The sequence below is a fragment of the Suncus etruscus genome, chromosome 9, assembly GCF_024139225.1.
Source record: "Suncus etruscus isolate mSunEtr1 chromosome 9, mSunEtr1.pri.cur, whole genome shotgun sequence".
In the NCBI taxonomy this organism is placed as follows: domain Eukaryota; kingdom Metazoa; phylum Chordata; class Mammalia; order Eulipotyphla; family Soricidae; genus Suncus; species Suncus etruscus.
This window is the reverse complement of record NC_064856.1, coordinates 11,395,222-11,411,970: the sequence shown is the minus strand read 5'-3', so window position 1 is coordinate 11,411,970 and position 16,749 is coordinate 11,395,222. Positions and strand designations below refer to the sequence as shown.

General features: G+C 49.6%; 1 protein-coding gene across 1 annotated transcript; it reads left to right on the top strand.

The window, feature by feature from the left end:
• Positions 1-2,098: 2,098 nt before the first annotated feature.
• LOC126017461 (cytochrome c oxidase subunit 4 isoform 2, mitochondrial) lies at positions 2,099-16,380 on the top strand. The gene is made up of 5 exons (XM_049779402.1): positions 2,099-2,174; positions 3,348-3,429; positions 5,013-5,177; positions 9,187-9,318; positions 16,146-16,380. The coding sequence occupies exons 2-5, from the start codon at positions 3,348-3,350 to the stop codon at positions 16,280-16,282; spliced, it is 516 nt and encodes a 171-aa protein (XP_049635359.1). The 5' UTR covers positions 2,099-2,174; the 3' UTR covers positions 16,283-16,380.
• Positions 16,381-16,749: the final 369 nt, after the last annotated feature.

Here is a 16,749-nt window from a genome sequence, read left to right as displayed (position 1 = left end):
ACTTCCCTTCCTCCCTTCCTTCCTAGAGGCCCCACCATACCCCTAACAGAGCTCCAGGTTCATTTCAGGATCTGGACATGACACCATCAGTACCAGTTCCCATGGTCTGGCCATGTTTCCAACCCAGACAAGAGATCGGTACTTACCAAGGGATTTCTGGATTTGTTTTGTTCTGATTTTAGTTTTGGGCCACACCCAGTGGTACTCAAATTTATTTCTTGGCTCTATGCTGAGATTACTACTAGTGATTTTGGAGGACCATATGAGATACTGGGGGACTAAACCAGGGTTAGCCACATGCAAGGCAAGCACCCTCCCTGCTAAGTTATTTGGGATAGATCCTTTGACATGAGTGTCTTCACTGCTGCCCTAGCACCTACATGCTGGCTTGTCCTGTGTATGTCCTGTGTGTATCTTGGAACTTCAGTGTCAGGAACCACACTGCTGATGACAGCCCAGAAGGATCCTGTTTTCCTGCTGCGGAGCAAAACAGGCAGCTTCCTCTTGACCACGCCACTGGCCTCACTGTCCTGCTCTGTAATACCTGCTCACTGATCTGTTCGTTTGCTGATCTCTCTTTCTCTTTGCTTTTTGAGTCACACCTGGCCCTTAGCTCAGAGATCAGTCATCATGATTCTTGGGGTCATATGTTATGCTTAGGATCAAACCCAAATTGGCCTCATGCAAGGCAAACATCCTACCTGCTGCACTTTATTTAAAGAGTGACTTATTTGATGGGAAAGCTTGTCTATTCCTAAGCTGAGAACCTCTGGACCCTTGTTCTGCTTTCCTACAGGCCCTGGTCCTGCTTGTTGACCTGTATCAACCCAAGGCCTGTCTCTCATCCGATTGTCTTCAGATCTGAAGGCGGGTTGTGCTCCTCAACAGATGTTCCTCATCAGAGCATTTTCCCACATCTGGATTCCCACAGGGATGGGGGTGGGGGAGTGCAGGACAGAACAGAGGGTCCCGTTTCCTGGGAGACCCTGTGAGAGATGAGGAAATGGCATGAATGCCTATGTGGGCCTGCTGCTCCTCACACTAACCGCCCTGCAGTATGGCCTTCTCCCATCTGCCCTGGAAGGACCTGACAAAACTCTGAAGGACCATTGTCCTTGTCCTTTATGTGTCAAAGAACGATAAAAAAAGAACTGAATTCAAGATGATTGATTTCACAAAAGGACTAAACTTGTATCAAGCTGGACTCACTAAGGAAAAAAAATAATTTTACCATCTTAAAGTTGATTTAAACTGGGACCAGTTTACTCAGTCCCATGAGTAAGGTGCTTGCCTTCCATGAAACTGATTTGGATTTGATCCTTAGCATCCCATTTGGTGCCCTGAGCCTGCCAGGAGTGATTCCTGAGTTCAGACCTTAGAGTAACCTCTGAGTATGCCAGCTATGGCTCCCAAACTAAAAATAAATAAATAAAATAAAGGGGAAAATGATTAATTAATTATTTATTTGAAGTGTTAGAGCAATAGTGTAATGTACACAGGTTTGATGGAGCCCCCAGAGACAGTCAGATTGGGGGACCATGTAAACTTCCTTGAACCAGAGACAGGGGACAAGATTGGTCTGAGGGCTGGAGAGATAGTACAGCAAGTTAGGTACCTGCCTTGCACAAAGCTAACCCATATCGGATCCTCCAAATCCCATTACACTGCAGGGAGTAATTCCTGAGTGCAGAGTCAGGAGTAACGCCTGAGTATTGCTGGGTATAGCCCCCAAACAAAAAATAAAGAACTGTGGTCTGCAAAGGCCAGGAGGGAACATTCTTAGTGGAAGAAACAGCACTGAGGGGTGGTTTGGAGACTGGAAAAACCAGCTTCTGGGACTGCCCACCTCAGAGGGCTGAACCAGGGGGAACACACAGTCCTCTGGGCCCCATGGCTCCTTTCTGGGGTCTCCAGCTCAACCTATGGATGTGGAGAGGGGCGGGGGAGAAATGAAGCCTGGAAATCATTTTGCAGATCCACTTCCCACTGGCACGGCTCCAGGGACAGCGAGGCAGGACGTTCCCACGCAGGGGCGGCCTGAGAGAGGCTGTGGGGGCTGGAGGCGGAGCGACCCGGCCCCTCAGAGCCAGCTCAAAGCTGCTCCGTTGTCGCTTGGCTGCCTCCCCAGCTCTGGGCTGAGCTGCACCCTGCTCCACCTCCGGATAGACAGAAAGGTAAGTTAGTGGGTTTTTTGGACTCCTGGGGTGCTGTCTCTTATCCTGTACCTCTCCCTAGGGTGGGCTTTCACCCACGGGTCCCTTTTGGGGAAGTCCCTTTCTTCCCAGATGTGAGCTCCCTCCCACTGACCACTTATTGTAACCCCAGATGTGGACAGGGGGAGGGGGCTGAGGCTTTCTCAGAAGCAGGATTCCCCCCACACCACCACCACCATTACTGTTCAGGGCCTGCATTTCTCTGCCTCCTTTCACCCTCCTTCATTTTTGGTTTTGAGGTCACATCCAGCAGTGCTGGGGTTACTCCTGGCTCTGCACTCAGGAATCATTCCTGGCAGTGCTCAGGGGGAACATACAAGGTGCTGAAGGTCGAATCCAGGTCTGCTTTGTGCAAGGCAAGTGTCCTGTTTGCTGTACTATTGCTCTTGCCCCAATCACCCTCCTTTTTGTTTTTGTTTTTGGGCCTCAGGAGTTACTCCTGGCTCTACGCTCAGCTCAGAAATTGCTCCTGGCAGGCACAGGGGACTTTATGGGATGCTGGGATTTGAACCACCCACCATAGGCAGTCCTGAGTTGGCCCCTTGCAAGGCAAAGGCCCTGCTGGACCGCTGTGCTATCTCTTCGGCCCCTCTCACCCTCCCTTAAAGCCCCTTCCCACTGCAGGAGGAACCTGGCCCTGAGCCTTTCCTCATGGCCCTGGTGGTGATGCTGGCCTGTTCCAACTTTCCCCTCCAGTCCAGCGCAGCAGGCTGCAAGCACGTAGACAGTCCATTAGGGGGTAAAGAGGAGGGGGGGCCCACAGGGAGTGCTCTGTGTGGTCTGTCAGAACCCTTGGCAGATGGCCCCGCAAGAGAAATCCCAGAACTGGCTCGCTCCCTCCCTCCCTCCCTCTGAGGACTCCCACCCCAAGAGGGCACATTTCCAAGGCAGAGGGGCTGGTCCAGAAGCGAGTCTCAGCTGCTCTGACCCTTGCTAGAAGGGTGAATGGCCTCCCCTGCCCTGAGGCAAGCTGAGATCCTGGGAAGGAGGACCTGAAACACAGAGAGAGGGATGAGGAGTGTCAGGGTGTCCTTGAGGCCCTGGGCCCATCAGACATCTTAGTGACTGTCTCTAGCTGGACCCTAAAGTAGAAGGCAGTGGGAGGGGGGCAGGACTCATCCCCATCCACTCCAGATGTTCCTTGGAGCTGCCTGGAGCTTGATTCTGCGAGGGCTCAGAATTCGAGGTATGCACAATCCAGGAGCCACCAATGCAGGTAAGACCCAAAGAATCCCTTCTCCTGCCAAACTTCAGGGGGGCTGAAGAAGGGCTTCTGTCTGCAGGCTGCCCCTTTCTGTCCATATTGCCCTGTGCCCATCCCCAACCCCCACAGTCCCACTCCTTGTTCCTGAACCAAACTGCAGGGAAGGGCTGGAGCAATAGCACAGAGGGTAGCAGCTTTGCAAGAGGCTGACCAGGGTTAAATCTCCAGCAACCCATATGGTCCTCTGAGAATTGCCAATAATGATTCCTGAGTGCAGAACCAGGAATAAGTTCTGCGTATAAGCACTACTGGGTGACGCTCTAAAAACCAAACCAAAACAAAAGTTGTGGGGTGCACACCCTGTTACTGCTTCCTCAGCCCCTCAGGCCTCTGTAATCCTGGGACAGAACTGTGGAGCCAGTTGCTCCTCAGACTCGGGCATCAGTACAAGGCAGAAGGCAGAAGCAGGAGAGTCCCACAGGGACCGTGAAGGGCCTTCTGACACTCCTAAGCTTTGATAAACACTGGTGGTGATGAGTTGAGCACACTTCAAACTTTGCCACAGCTGGGTTCTGACTTCCACTCTCAGACAACAGACTGAGGCCAGAAAATTTAAATATTCATCGTGGCCCAAGGTAGATCCAGTGCCCCACTCTGGGTTTTTTTCTGTTAATCAAGAAGAGCAGGGCCGGAGAGATAGCATGAAGGTAAGGCGTTTGCATTTCATGCAGAAGGTCATTGGTTCAAATCCTGGCATCCCATATGGTGCCCCAAGCCTGCCAGGAACAATTTCTGAGCATTGAGCCAGGAGTAGTACCTGAGTGCTGCCGGGTGAGACCCAAAAACCAGAAAAAAAAAAAAAAAAAAGAAGAGTAGAAGCTTCCCTGAGACCCTCCTAGAACTGTGTTTACTTCCGGGTACTCTGAGCACCCATACAGTGCCCTCAAGGGCTTTGCACTCAGGAAGATCCCAAAATAGAAGCCACAGAGACAACCTCAATTTATGAGGGTCATGAACGATCATGAAGGTTCCCACAGGAGAGTGAGGTCTATTCTCTCCTCCCCTCCATTGCTGATGAGGACAGTGAGGCCTAGTGAGGTAAAGGGGTTTGATGGAACTGAGGTGGGGCTAAAGCTGGGTTCAAAGTGCCTTTGACCATCCACACAAAGCACCTGGAAAGAGCTTTCTGGCTTGGGGAACAAAATCTACCTCTGACCACCAAGGCTTTGCCCACCTGTCCCCCCACCTGCTATGCCTTCCTCACCTCAGTTCTTCCCAGAGTGTATGGGATTGGAGGCAGGACGTGTTATGGGACTTGGGGGTGAAGGGGTTGGAGTAAGCCAGAGACTTGCTCCTGGCTCTGTGAGTAGGATTTAGCCCATGGCCTGGCAACTTCATTTTTCAGTGAAGTGAAGCTCACAGATTGTTTTGTTCCTGCATGGTCAGGCTGGTGAAGGAGGCAGCTCGCCTGAAGGCCTCCACCTAGCTCTCAGCACCCTGTTAGTGCTCAGTAAATGCAGCCAGACTTTCAGTCACTCAGGGGAGAGCTGGGCTATCCCAGGAGACCCTCACATCCAGTCCTTTTGTGTCCACAGCCCACAGCAAGGAGAAGATGCCCCCGTACACCGACTTCCATGCCCAGCGCTCCTACCCCATGCCAAACGAACCCTTCTGCACGGAGCTCAATGCGGAGCAGCAGGCCCTGAAGGAGAAAGAGAAGGGCAGCTGGACCCAGCTGAGCCACGCTGAGAAGGTGGCCTGTAGGTTTCTGGGGAGAGTGGGTCAGGAGGGACAGCAAAGAAGGGTCTGTCAGGGAGCATGGGCAGGGAGAGTGGAACCCCCACTCCAAAGACCATCAGAAATCCCCACAGATCTAGAAGCATTGATAGGTTGTCTTTGTTCACTCACTCTTCACTCCTTCATTCACTTATTTTTTCCTTCACCATTTACTCCATTACATATTTATTCACTCTTTCACTAGTTCATTTGCCCCTTCCCTAATTCATTCATTTCTTTACTTGTTCACTCACTCATTCATTCTTCACTTGCTCATTTACTACTTCATTTATTCATTCACTCATTTTCCTTCATTCTTTATTCCTTCACCTGTTCACTCACTCCTTCAATAATTTATATACCCCTTCACTTTTTTTGTTTTTGTTTTTTTGGGCCACACCCAGTAGTGCTCAGGGGTTACTCCTGGCTCTGTGCTCAGAAAGCACTCCTTGGCAGGCTCAGGGACTATATGGGATGCTGGGATTTGAACCCATGTCTGTCCCGAGTTGGCCACATTCAAGGCAAACGCCCTGCCACTGTGCTATTGCTCTGGCCCCTCCTTCACTTTTTCATTCAGTGATTTACTCATTCATTCACTATCACTTGTTCATTCACTCCTTTACTCTCTCTACCCTGTGGGTACAGACTGACGCACAGTATATACAATTATGTGCCACATAAGTGAGTCACCTGGATGGATGGGGGAAACTGACCCAGGCTTAGACCTTTGTCACACAGGATGTGTGGTGCTATGAGGACCTATCCTGATGGTCTTCTAGGCCTTCTAAGGCCTTGAGTGGTGAGGAGGACACTGCTGGCTCCTCACCTGTGAGAGAATCTCAAAAGAAAGTTTGTGGGAGAGCATGGGGGACGTCCCAAGGGGACGGAGCAGAGAGAAGCAGCTGAGATGGGGCTCGGGTGGGAGGGAAGCAGGAAAACTGTGCCACCCCCATTCTACCTCCAAGGGTGCCCTGGGGAAAATGGACGGAATCTCATTCTTATCCCATAGATGGGAGAAACTGGGGGAAGCTGCTGACTACCAGCACTCAGGGAACTCCTAGTGGGAATTCATTGACTCACATTTAGCAGCTCCTTATGGAGTGCTCACTGATAGGCCAACCTCAGGAAGCAGCTGGGAGCAAGTCAAGTTGGTCTTTGAGCCCTCACACACTCACACTGCTGTCTTCTTTGCTAGTCCTCTCAATATCTCTAGCAGCTAGGTCTTCTCCCTACCCCTTTCGGAAACACGCGCCGCCATGCTTTCTTTGTCCCCCAAAGTTGCCTGGACATGCCGAGCTGCCCTGCAATAGAAGGCACATTCCATGGACAGTAAGCACAGCCCTGTGGAAGCACTCTCATTAGCTCAGAGATGGGCAGACACTTGTGAAGACAACATAGCCAGAGAGTCAAGACTAGGGCCGGAGCAATAGCACAGCGAGGAGGATGCTTCCCTTGCATGAGGTCAATCGGTTCAGTCCCAGGTATCCCATATGGTCTCCTGAACCCACCAGCAATGATTCCTGAGTTCAGAGCCAAGAGAAATCTCTGAGCACTGTTGGAAGTGGCCCAAAAACAAAATTAAAAATAAAACCTGGCCTCAAATCTATACCAACAGTTGACCTCTGGATCTGGCTCTGTGGCTCTGTGTTCCTCTTACTGAGGAACTCTGCCAGTAGTTTTTATTTATTTAATGTGCTGAGAATTATGTACATGGAAACATTCAAAGTATACACACACACACACACCACACACACACGCGCGCGTGCGCACGTGCACACACACAAACATTCACACGCACTTACACAAGTCAGTCACTTTTCTTTTCTTTTCTTATTTTTTGGTTTTTGGGTCACACCCTGCAGCGCTCAGGGGTTCCTTCTGGCTCTATGCTCAGAAATCACTCCTAGAAGGCTCGGGGAATCATATGGGATGCTGGGATTCAAACCACCATCCTTCTGCATGCTATCTTTCCGGTCCCAAGTTTATCACTTTTACAGGGCCTGGCCCCTGTACCCAGATGCTGTGGATTATGTCAGCTTTGTCAGTGAGTCTGTCTGGACGCAACTTGCCTCTTTCCTCCCTGCCACTCTCTGTTCCTTCCTTCATGTGACAGACTCTGAGAACGAAAGTGCGTGCCCACCTAGCGTTCATGTTCTCCTGGGCTGCGGACTTTCTCATAGCACAGAACACTCCGTTCCTTTCACCTCAAGGAGTGGGAGTTCTAGCCTCAGTGGTCGAAAAGGGAGTGCCCTGACAATCAAGTAGATGGAGCTGCTGGCCCAGAGAGAGGTGCTGGAGACATTGTCAAAAGAATAGGAAGAGTGAAGCATATACCAAGAAATAATAAGTGACAATAGACACGGTTCAGTGCTTATTAGGTGCTGAGAATTTGATAAGCACATTCTCAGAGACCTACTCACTCATCTTCTGTGAACCATCTGAGACAGCTACTCCCCTTTTTCATGCAGGAGGAAACCAAGGCTTGCCCTAGAGCCAAGGAGATATGGAACCAGGGAAGTCTGAGGCGCTCATGGTTGTGACAGAACCACAATACAGGGCCAGAGAGATAGCACAGTGGTAAGGCATTTGCCTTACATGCAGCCAAATCAGGATGAACACTGGTTCGAATCCCGGCATCCTATATGGTCCTCTGTGCCTGCCAGAAGCAATTTCTGAGCGCAAAGCGCAGAGCCAGGAGTAACCCCTGGGCGTGACACCCCCCCCCCCAAATAAGAAAGAACCACTTTGGGAGATGGTTTCTGTGGAACGGGGTTCAGCGGAGGGCAGGGATTCCTGACAAAGGAGGCTGTTTCCACAGGCCTCCTTGAGAAATTGGGGCTGGGGCTGAAGATCTAAAGGCCCAGAGCAGGGTAAGCAGCTCTTTGCAGGGTTTCAAATACAGACATGGGCCTGGCATTTATAACTTCGGCCTCCAAAACTCCACATTCCCTGATGTTCTGCAAACAGGCCCTGCACCCCTGCCTACCTATCTCATTGCATTTCATTCCATCCCTCTGTCTGCCTCTGCTTGTCTTCATACATTCTCCCTTATAACAAATTCCCTCAAACTCCAGCTTATTCCATTCCTGGAATAGGGCCTACAATCCCACCTGGCTTACTAAGGTTTTACCCACATCTTACCACTGATCTGGTTGCTGGGAATAGAGAGCAGTGAAGAGTCCTTGTTCCTGGAAGTTTGTAGGTGAGGAGGAAAGTACCACAGGAAATAAGAAAATACAGGCTGCAACAAAAGTGCAGCAGGTTGGGTGTTTGCCCATGCCCTTCTAGGAGTGAGTGCCAAGCCAAAAGTAGGCCCTGAGCACTGCTGGGGTGACCCAAAAACAGGAAGGGAGGGAAGGAGAGAAGGAAAGACTGAGGGAGGGAGAGATGGAGGGAGGTGGGAATGATGAAAGGAAGGAAGGAACAAAGGGAGAGAAAGTGAAAGAGAAAGGAAGGAAGGAAGGAAGGAAGGAAGGAAGGAAGGAAGGAAGGAAGGAAGGAAGGAAGGAAGGAAGGAAGGAAGGAAGGAAGGAAGGAAGGAAGGAAGGAAGGAAGGAAGAGGCAGAGAGGGGCCGGAGAGACAGCATGAAGGTAAGGCATTTGCCTTGCATGCAGAAGGTCGCTGGTTCAAATCACTGCATTCCAAATGGTCCCCTGAGCCTGCCAGGAGCGATTTCTTTCTTTCTTTTTTTTAACCCCTTCTGCCCCCCAAATCACGATTTCTGAGTGTAGAGCCAGGAGTAACCCTTGAGTGCTGCTGGGTGTGACCCAAAAGCAAAACAAAAAGAAAAAAAAAGGAAGGGGCAGAGAGAGACAGAGAGAGAGAGAAGCAGAGAGCGATAAGAAGCAGAGGGAGGGAAGAGAAAATTTGTGGATGAAAGAAGACTGCTGTGGATAGCTTGGGAGGGGATAGAAGGGCCCCTGGAGCCAAGAGTTGGCTCAGGACCCTTGAAATGGCTGCACCTGGCATTCCTTCTGCCCTCCCCTCCACAGTGTACAGACTCCAGTACCAGGAGACCTTCGCAGAGATGAACCGTCGCTCCAATGAGTGGAAGACAGTGATGGGCGGGCTCTTCTTCTTCACTGGACTCACAGCTCTATTGATTTGGTGGCAGCGTGTCTATGGTGATTGGCAATGCATGATTTGGCTGGCGTGGTCAACAGCTATGCTTTCATAAGGGAACTACCCTAGCGCTTGTCCCAGGAGTTTGTAAAGTCCTCAGAGGGATGTGGCGTTATGGGCAGAGAGCAGATGTCGCTTTGGGAATGCAGGGACTCGACCTTTCTGGGCCTCAGTGAGTCTCTTTTGTAAAATGGGAACAATAGCAAACAAGAGAACTAGTACGAGAGGTCAAGTTCTTCCCTTTCATGTGGCCTACCTTGGCTGTGACCCCAGCACCACAGATCATTTCCTAAGCACTGAAGGGTGTAATGCCTGAGCACAGAGCCAGGAAGAGCTCAGGAGCATTTCTGGGTATGGCCAGCCCTCCCTAATAATATCAATAAAATAGGAACAATAAAAATTAGACTAATACAACAGGGACATCTCAGGGTCTTTGGGAAGATTAATGAGATACAGGCAAGTATCCACTACAATGTCATGGATGGTTTCATTACTTTATTGTTTATTATGAATTTCTCTCTTTACATTCCACTTCTTTAGATTGAGTCCCAAACATCATGTAACAATATAGAGAAAATGGGGCTGGAGAGATGGTATGGAAGTGGGGTGTTTGCCTTGCATGCGGAAGATCAGTGGTTCGAATCCCGGCATCCCTGAGCCTGCTGGAAGCGATTTCTGAGCATGGAGCTGGGGGTGACCCCTGATCAAAGACCAAAAAAAAAAAAAAAAAAGAGAGAGAGAATAGTTACTCCTTCACTAAACATATCAGAGACACAATCAAGTATCAAGGAATGCAGGGATCCTTCATTAGTAACCCTTTTCTGACTTGCCTGCCTCCCTTGGTCTGCAGTCTTCTTCTTCTTCTTCTTCTTCTTCTTCTTCTTCTTCTTCTTCTTCTTCTTCTTCTTCTTCTTCTTCTTCTTTTTCTTCTTCTTCTTCTTCTTCTTCTTCTTCTTCTTCTTCCTCCTCCTCCTCCTCCTCTTCCTCCTTCACTTCCTCCTCCTCCTCCTCCTCCTCCTCCTCTTCTTCTTCTTCTTCTTCTTCTTCTTCTTCTTTATTTATTTATTTATTTATTTTGGTTTTTGGGTCACACTCAGCAGTACTCAGGGATTACTCCTGGCTCCACACTCAAAAATCGCTCCTGGCAGGCTCAGTGGACCATATGGGATGCTGGGATTTGACCCACCATCCTTCTGCATGCAAGGCAAACACCTTACCTCCATGCTATCTCTCCGGCCCCTGTAGTTTTCTTCTTGGCATATAAGATGACTCCATATTCCAGATCCTGCCATTACACCTACATAAATTCTAGTCAAGAGGGAAAGGGGAGATACACTCCTTTTTTTGGGAGGGTATGGTTTTTGAGTCACACCCAGTGGTGCACAGAAGTTTCTCCTGGCTCTGTGCTCAGAAATTACCCCTGGCAGGTTCTGAGGACCATACGGGATGCCGGGAATTGAACCACTGTTTGCTCTAAGTTGACTGCTGTGCTGTCTCTCTGGTCTGAGACACATTCCTCTTTAAGATTCAGAAAAACCTCAGATTTTTTTTTTTGTTTGTTTGGTTTTGAAGTCACACCCAGTGATGCTCAGGGATTATTCCTGGCTATGCGCTCAGAAATCGCTCCTGGCTTGGGGGATCATATGGGACATTGTGAATGGAACTAACTGGGTCAGCTGCATGCAAGGCAAGTGCCCTACCTCTGCACTATTGCTCTGGCCCATAACCTTACACTTCTTACATCCTATTAGCTAGAAGCCATCACATAACCACGTAGCACCACAAGGAAAGCTTGGACATGTAGTCTGCTGCCATTTTATTGTTTTTTATTTTGCTTTTGGGCCATACCTGTTCAGGGGTTATTCCTGATTGTGCACTCAGGAATCACTCTTGGTGAGCTCAGGATACCATATGGGATGCCAGGGATTGAACCTGGGTTGGCTGTGTGCAAGGCAAGCACCCTACCTACTGTGCTATGACTCCAGCCCTACCTTTTCATTCTTACCAATAAGATTTTTTTTGTTGTTTTTTGGGCCACACCCAGTGACGCTCAGGGGTTACTCCTGGCTATGCGCTCAGAAGTCGCTCCTGGCTTGAGGGACCATATGGAATGCTGGGATGGAACCTCAGTTCGTCCTAGGCTAGCGCTTACAAGGCAGACACCTTACCTTTTGGCGTCACCGCGCAGGCCCCGGCCAATGAAATTTTTATAGTGTGATGTCTGGATAACAGTTTAACTTGGGAACTTGTTAGAAATGCAGATCTGGGGCTAAACAATAGCACAGTGGGTAGGGCATTTGCCTTGCAAACAGTTGATCCTCCGCACCCCATATGGTCCCCTGGACCTTCCAGGAGTGATTTCTGAGTGCTGAGCCAGGTGTAACTCCAGAGCATTGACACAGGTGTGGTCTAAAAACTAAAGTAAAAAAAAAAAAAAAAGATTCTCAGACATACTCTGGATGTACTGAGCAGACACTGATGAATGGGGTGTATAGATATATGTTTAGAGTCCTCCAGGGAGTCTGAGAACCAACTCTGGCTTTGTGAAGGTCTGAGAGGAAGAAGGGAAAAGTGCTGGGGAAGAGTTGGTAGTCTCTGCCTCATCTACTTCTCTCTTCTTTTTAGCCTCACCTAGTCTTTCTCAAAGATTCTGGTAGGATTCCTAACTTGCATTAATTTTGGGGGAAATTTCTACTCTAGTTCAAAGTCTGCTTCCCAACCATTAAAGTGGAATAGAAAATACCAAGGAGGAGCTGGAGTGATGGCACAGCGATAGGGCATTTGCCTTTCACACAGCCAACCCCAGATGGACCCTGATTCAATTCCCAGCATCCCATATGGTCCCTCGAGCCTGCCAGGAGCTATTTCTGAATGCAGAACCAGAAGTAACCCCTGAGCGCTGCCAAGTGTGACACAACCCCCTCCCCCAAATAAAGTACCAGGAAGTGATAGTACAGTGGGTTGGGTACTTGCCTTACATGTAACCAACCTTGTTTTTGGGCAACAGGGATTACTCCTGACTTGGCACCACACGCCTGAGCACTGCCAGGGGTCACTTAGTTTGTTTGGGCTTTGTCTTTTTTCTGTTGGGGGGAACTATACCAAGCAGTGCTCAGGATTTACTCCTAGCTCTGTACTCAGGGATCACTTCAGGTGGGGTTTGGGAGACTATTTAGGGACCTGGGGAATGATTCTGGTCTTTTGCATGGAAGACCCTCATCTGGATTTCTCTTATCGGGGATCATTTCTGAACATAGAGCCAGGCATGAGCCCTGAGAAATGTCTGTTGTGACCTGAAAACCAAAACTTAAACAACCCTAGAAAGTCCTTGGGGTGGGCTCTGAGTCTGGGGAGAAACTGTCCAAAAGATAAGGTGTGAAAACTCCAGCTCATTGATTCCCTGATTCCCTTTCTGTTTTGTTCTGGGGACACACCTGGCAGTGCTCAGGGCTTCCTCCTGCCTCTACACTTAGAGATTGCTCTTGGTGGGCTCAAGGAGCCACATGGGATGCCAGAGATCAAATCCAGGCCAGTTGCATGCAAGGCAAATGACCTACCCGCAATACTAGTGCTCTGACTCTATGAAAGTTTTAGTCTTTAGGATAAGCACAGCTGTCCCCCAATTTTTTTTGTTTATTTTTGAATCACACTCGAAGTTGCTCAGGGGTTACTCCTGGCTCTACACTCTGAAATCGCTCCCGGCATGCTCCAGGGACCATATGGGATGCCGGGATTCAAACCACCACCTTCTGCATGCAAGGCAAACACCTTGCCTCCATGCAATCTCTCTGGCCCTGTCCCCCAATATTTATTTATTTATTTATTTATTTATTTATTTATTTATTTATTTATTTATTTATTTATTGTGGTTTCTGGGTCACACCCGGCAGTGCTCAGGGGTTATTCCTGGCTCCATGCTCAGAAATTGCTCCTGGCAGGCACGGGGGACCATATGGGACGCCGGGATTTGAATGATGACCTTCTGCATGAAAGGCAAACGCCTTACCTCCATGCTATCTCTCCGGCCCTACTTATTTATTTAAACTAAACATTTTTTTTAGCCCCTCACCTGCTCTACTTATTTCCTTCATTGTTGCTGTGAATGTGTGTGTGGCATATGCCTGACTATGGAGTTCATGTATGACCTCATCTCGGGGCCTACCCAGGCCGCACATCAGGTCGTGGTACTCCCCAGCTCTGCTCTTGTGCTGTGGAGCTAATTCACATCTTCACTTCCTGGCTGTGGCATTCTTGGGGCACATCTTGGGTTGCTTACCACAGATAGCACTCCTTGTTGTGGCGCTGATACAGACTTGATTGTGGTGGCCAGAAGTTGTTGGTTTCATTGGAGATGGCAGAGAGCAGAGCTGCCAGGGACTGTGCTTAGTACATGTGGGACTCTAGGAATTTGAACTCAAGACCAATTCTTTTCTTTTTGGGGCCACACTCAGTTGTGCTCAGGAGTTACTCCTGGTGGTGCTTGGGGGAATCATATGTGGTGTCAGGGATTAAACTCTGGTTGGCTGCATGCAAGGCAAATGCCCTACCCATTATACTATCTCTCTGGCCCTGAACTCAGGACCAACACCTTTCTAGGCAGGTACTCTAAGTCCCAGTGCTACTTTTATAGGCCCTTCCCTAGTTTTTGAGGGGGGGTATTTTTTGGTCATACCCAATGGTGCTCAGGTGTCACTCCTGAAGGTTAGAACCATATGTAATGCCAGGGATAAAATCAGGGTTGGTCATATGCAAATTGAGCACTTTAACCCTGTACAAACTCTCTACTCTGGTTCTTTGATTTTTGGGTGTGTGTGGGGGAGGGCATTGAGTCAGATCTTACACTACTCAGGGCTTACTCCTGGCTCTACACTTAGGAATCTCTCCTGGAGGTGCTTAGGGAATATAGGGGGTGCTGGGTATTGAACTTGGGTCAGCCAGGCACCTTACCTGCTGTACTATCTCGTTGATCTCACGCTTCCCTGATTTTGTTTTGTTTTATTTTTGGGTCTCACCTGGTAGTTCTCAGAATTTATTCCTGGCTCTGCACTCAAGGATCACTTCTCGAGGGCTCAGGGGACCATATGGGTACTGGGGATCAAACCTGGGTTGGCTGCATGCAAGGCAAGAGTTCTCAACCCATTATATTATTGCTCCAGCCCTACTTTCCTGATTTTTTTTTTTTTTTTTTTTTGGTTTTTGGGCAACACCCAGCATTGCTCAGAGGTTACTCCTGGCTGTCTGCTCAGAAATAGCTCCTGGCAGGCATTGGGGACCATATGGGACACCGGGATTTGAACCAACCACCTTTGGTCCTGGATCGGCTGCTTGCAAGGCAAACGCCGCTGTACTATCTCTCCGGGCCCTCCTGATTTTTTTTTTTTTTTTTTTTTTTTGGTTTTTGGGCCACACCCGGTGACGCTCAGGGGTTACTCCTGGCTATGCGCTCAGAAGTCGCTCCTGGCTTGGGGGACCATATGGGACGCCGGGGGATCAAACCGCGGTCCGTCTCCTAGGCTAGCGCAGGTAAGGCTTACCTTACCTCCAGCGCCACCGCCCGGCCCCCCTCCTGATTTTTTTTTAGCTTTGCTTTTGGATTACACCCAACAGTGCTATTAGAAATCATTCCTAACAGGCACGGGGGACCATATGGGGTGCCCCAGTTGGCTGTGTGCAAGGCAAATGCCCTACCTGCTGTGCTATTACTCCAGTTCCTCACTTCCCTAATTTTAAGTGACTACTTCTCTATTACTACTTCCAACCACCTCAGGAATAAAAAAGAAAAGTAAAGAGATCTTATCCCAGACTCTGTTGTCAGTGGTTCAGCTCATAGCTCAGTAGCCACCAGGTCTCAGGAGCTCCTTGTTATAAATAGTAACTCATTCATTCTCCACCACCCAAGCTGTGAGAGTCTGTCATAGACAAGACTCAGAGACTTGGATGGATGGATGGATGGAGTCACTTGTTCAAGGTTACAGAGTGAGGAAGTGTGAGCTGAGATTAAATTCAGGAGACTTAAAACTAGTGCTCTTGGGGCCGGGCGGTGGCGCTAAAGGTAAGGTGCCTGCCTTACCTGCGCTAGCCTAGGACGGACCGAGGTTCGATCCCCCGGTGTCCCATATGGTCCCCCAAGCCAGGAGCGACTTCTGAGTGCATAGCCAGGAGTAACCCCTGAGCGTCACCGGGTGTGGCCCAAAAAAAACCAAAAAAAAAAAAAAAAAAAAAAAAAAACTAGTGCTCTTGGGGTCTGGAGAGATAGCACAGAGGTAGGGCATTTGCCTTGCACACAACTGATCCAGGACGAATGGTGGTTCGAATCCCAGCATCCCATATGGTCCCCTGAGCCTGCCAGGAGCAATTTCGAAGTGCAGAGCCAGGAGTAACCCCTGAGCGCCACTGAAACAAACAAACTACACACACACACACACACACACACACACACACACACACACACAAAACAAAAAAACAAACAAAACACTAGTGTTCCTGGATTCATGAGCACACAGCCAGGAGCCAGCCCTGCCAGCTGTGGGCACAGCCAGTCAGCACAGCCAGGTGTGGTCCCAAATTCCCCTAACTAATCCCTAATCCCTCCCGACTAACCCCTAAACCAGTGCTCCTATCACATTGCGCTGCAGAGAGATGAGAAACGGGGGCTCAGAAAGAGAGGAAGCGCATTCCCAGGGGAATGGAAGGCAAAGCTGGGATTGGAACCGAGAGGTCCAGGGAGTCTGATGGAGGGTGGGCTGGGTGGAAGGGGCTTGCTCTGGAGGGCTCTAAACTGGGCTCTGAGCTCCTGGCTCAGTACTTGTCTCCCACTGCATCCCTGCAGTCTTCCCAGAGAAGCCCATCACCCTGACAGACGAATGGAAGGCCCAGCAGCTGCAGCGCGTCCTGGACATGAAGGGCAACCCCGTGCAAGGCCTGGCCTCCCGCTGGGACTACGTGAAGAAGGAGTGGAAAAAGTGACCTACATCCCTGCAACACCCAGAGACCCCACAGCCCCAGAGCTGGGGAGCCCATGGAAGCCTCCTCCTCAACCCCAATAAAGCTGTCCTGTTTTCTCCTGCCTAGGGTTGTTCATAGTTTACTCCTGGCTCTGGGAGCAGGGATCATTCCTGGTGGTCTGGGGAACCAATGTGAGGCCAGGGATCGAACCTCAGTTGGCTGCATACAAGGCAAACACCCTCCCCACTGTATTATCTCTTCTCTATTCTTTTTTTTTTGGGGGGGGGGTGTCATACCTGGCAGTGCTCAGGGGTTACTCCTGGCTCTACGCTCAGAAATCACTCCTAGAAGGCTCGGGGGACCATATGGGATGCCAGGAGTCAAACCACTGTCCTTCTGCATGCAAGCAAATGCCCTACCTCCATGCTATCTCTCTGGCCTCCTCTTCCCCATTCTTTCCTGCCTTCAACCTGTACTTGTGAGTTTTG

Excerpts from the sequence above, each read along its gene's own strand:
- LOC126017461 (XM_049779402.1), top strand. The coding sequence starts at position 3,348 with ATGTTCCTTGGAGCTGCCTGGAGCTTGATTCTGCGAGGGCTCAGAATT. Across the intron at positions 3,430-5,012 it reads TCCAGGAGCCACCAATGCAG|CCCACAGCAAGGAGAAGATG; the intron begins GTAAGACCCAAA and ends TTGTGTCCACAG. Across the intron at positions 9,319-16,145 it reads TTGGTGGCAGCGTGTCTATG|TCTTCCCAGAGAAGCCCATC; the intron begins GTGATTGGCAAT and ends GCATCCCTGCAG.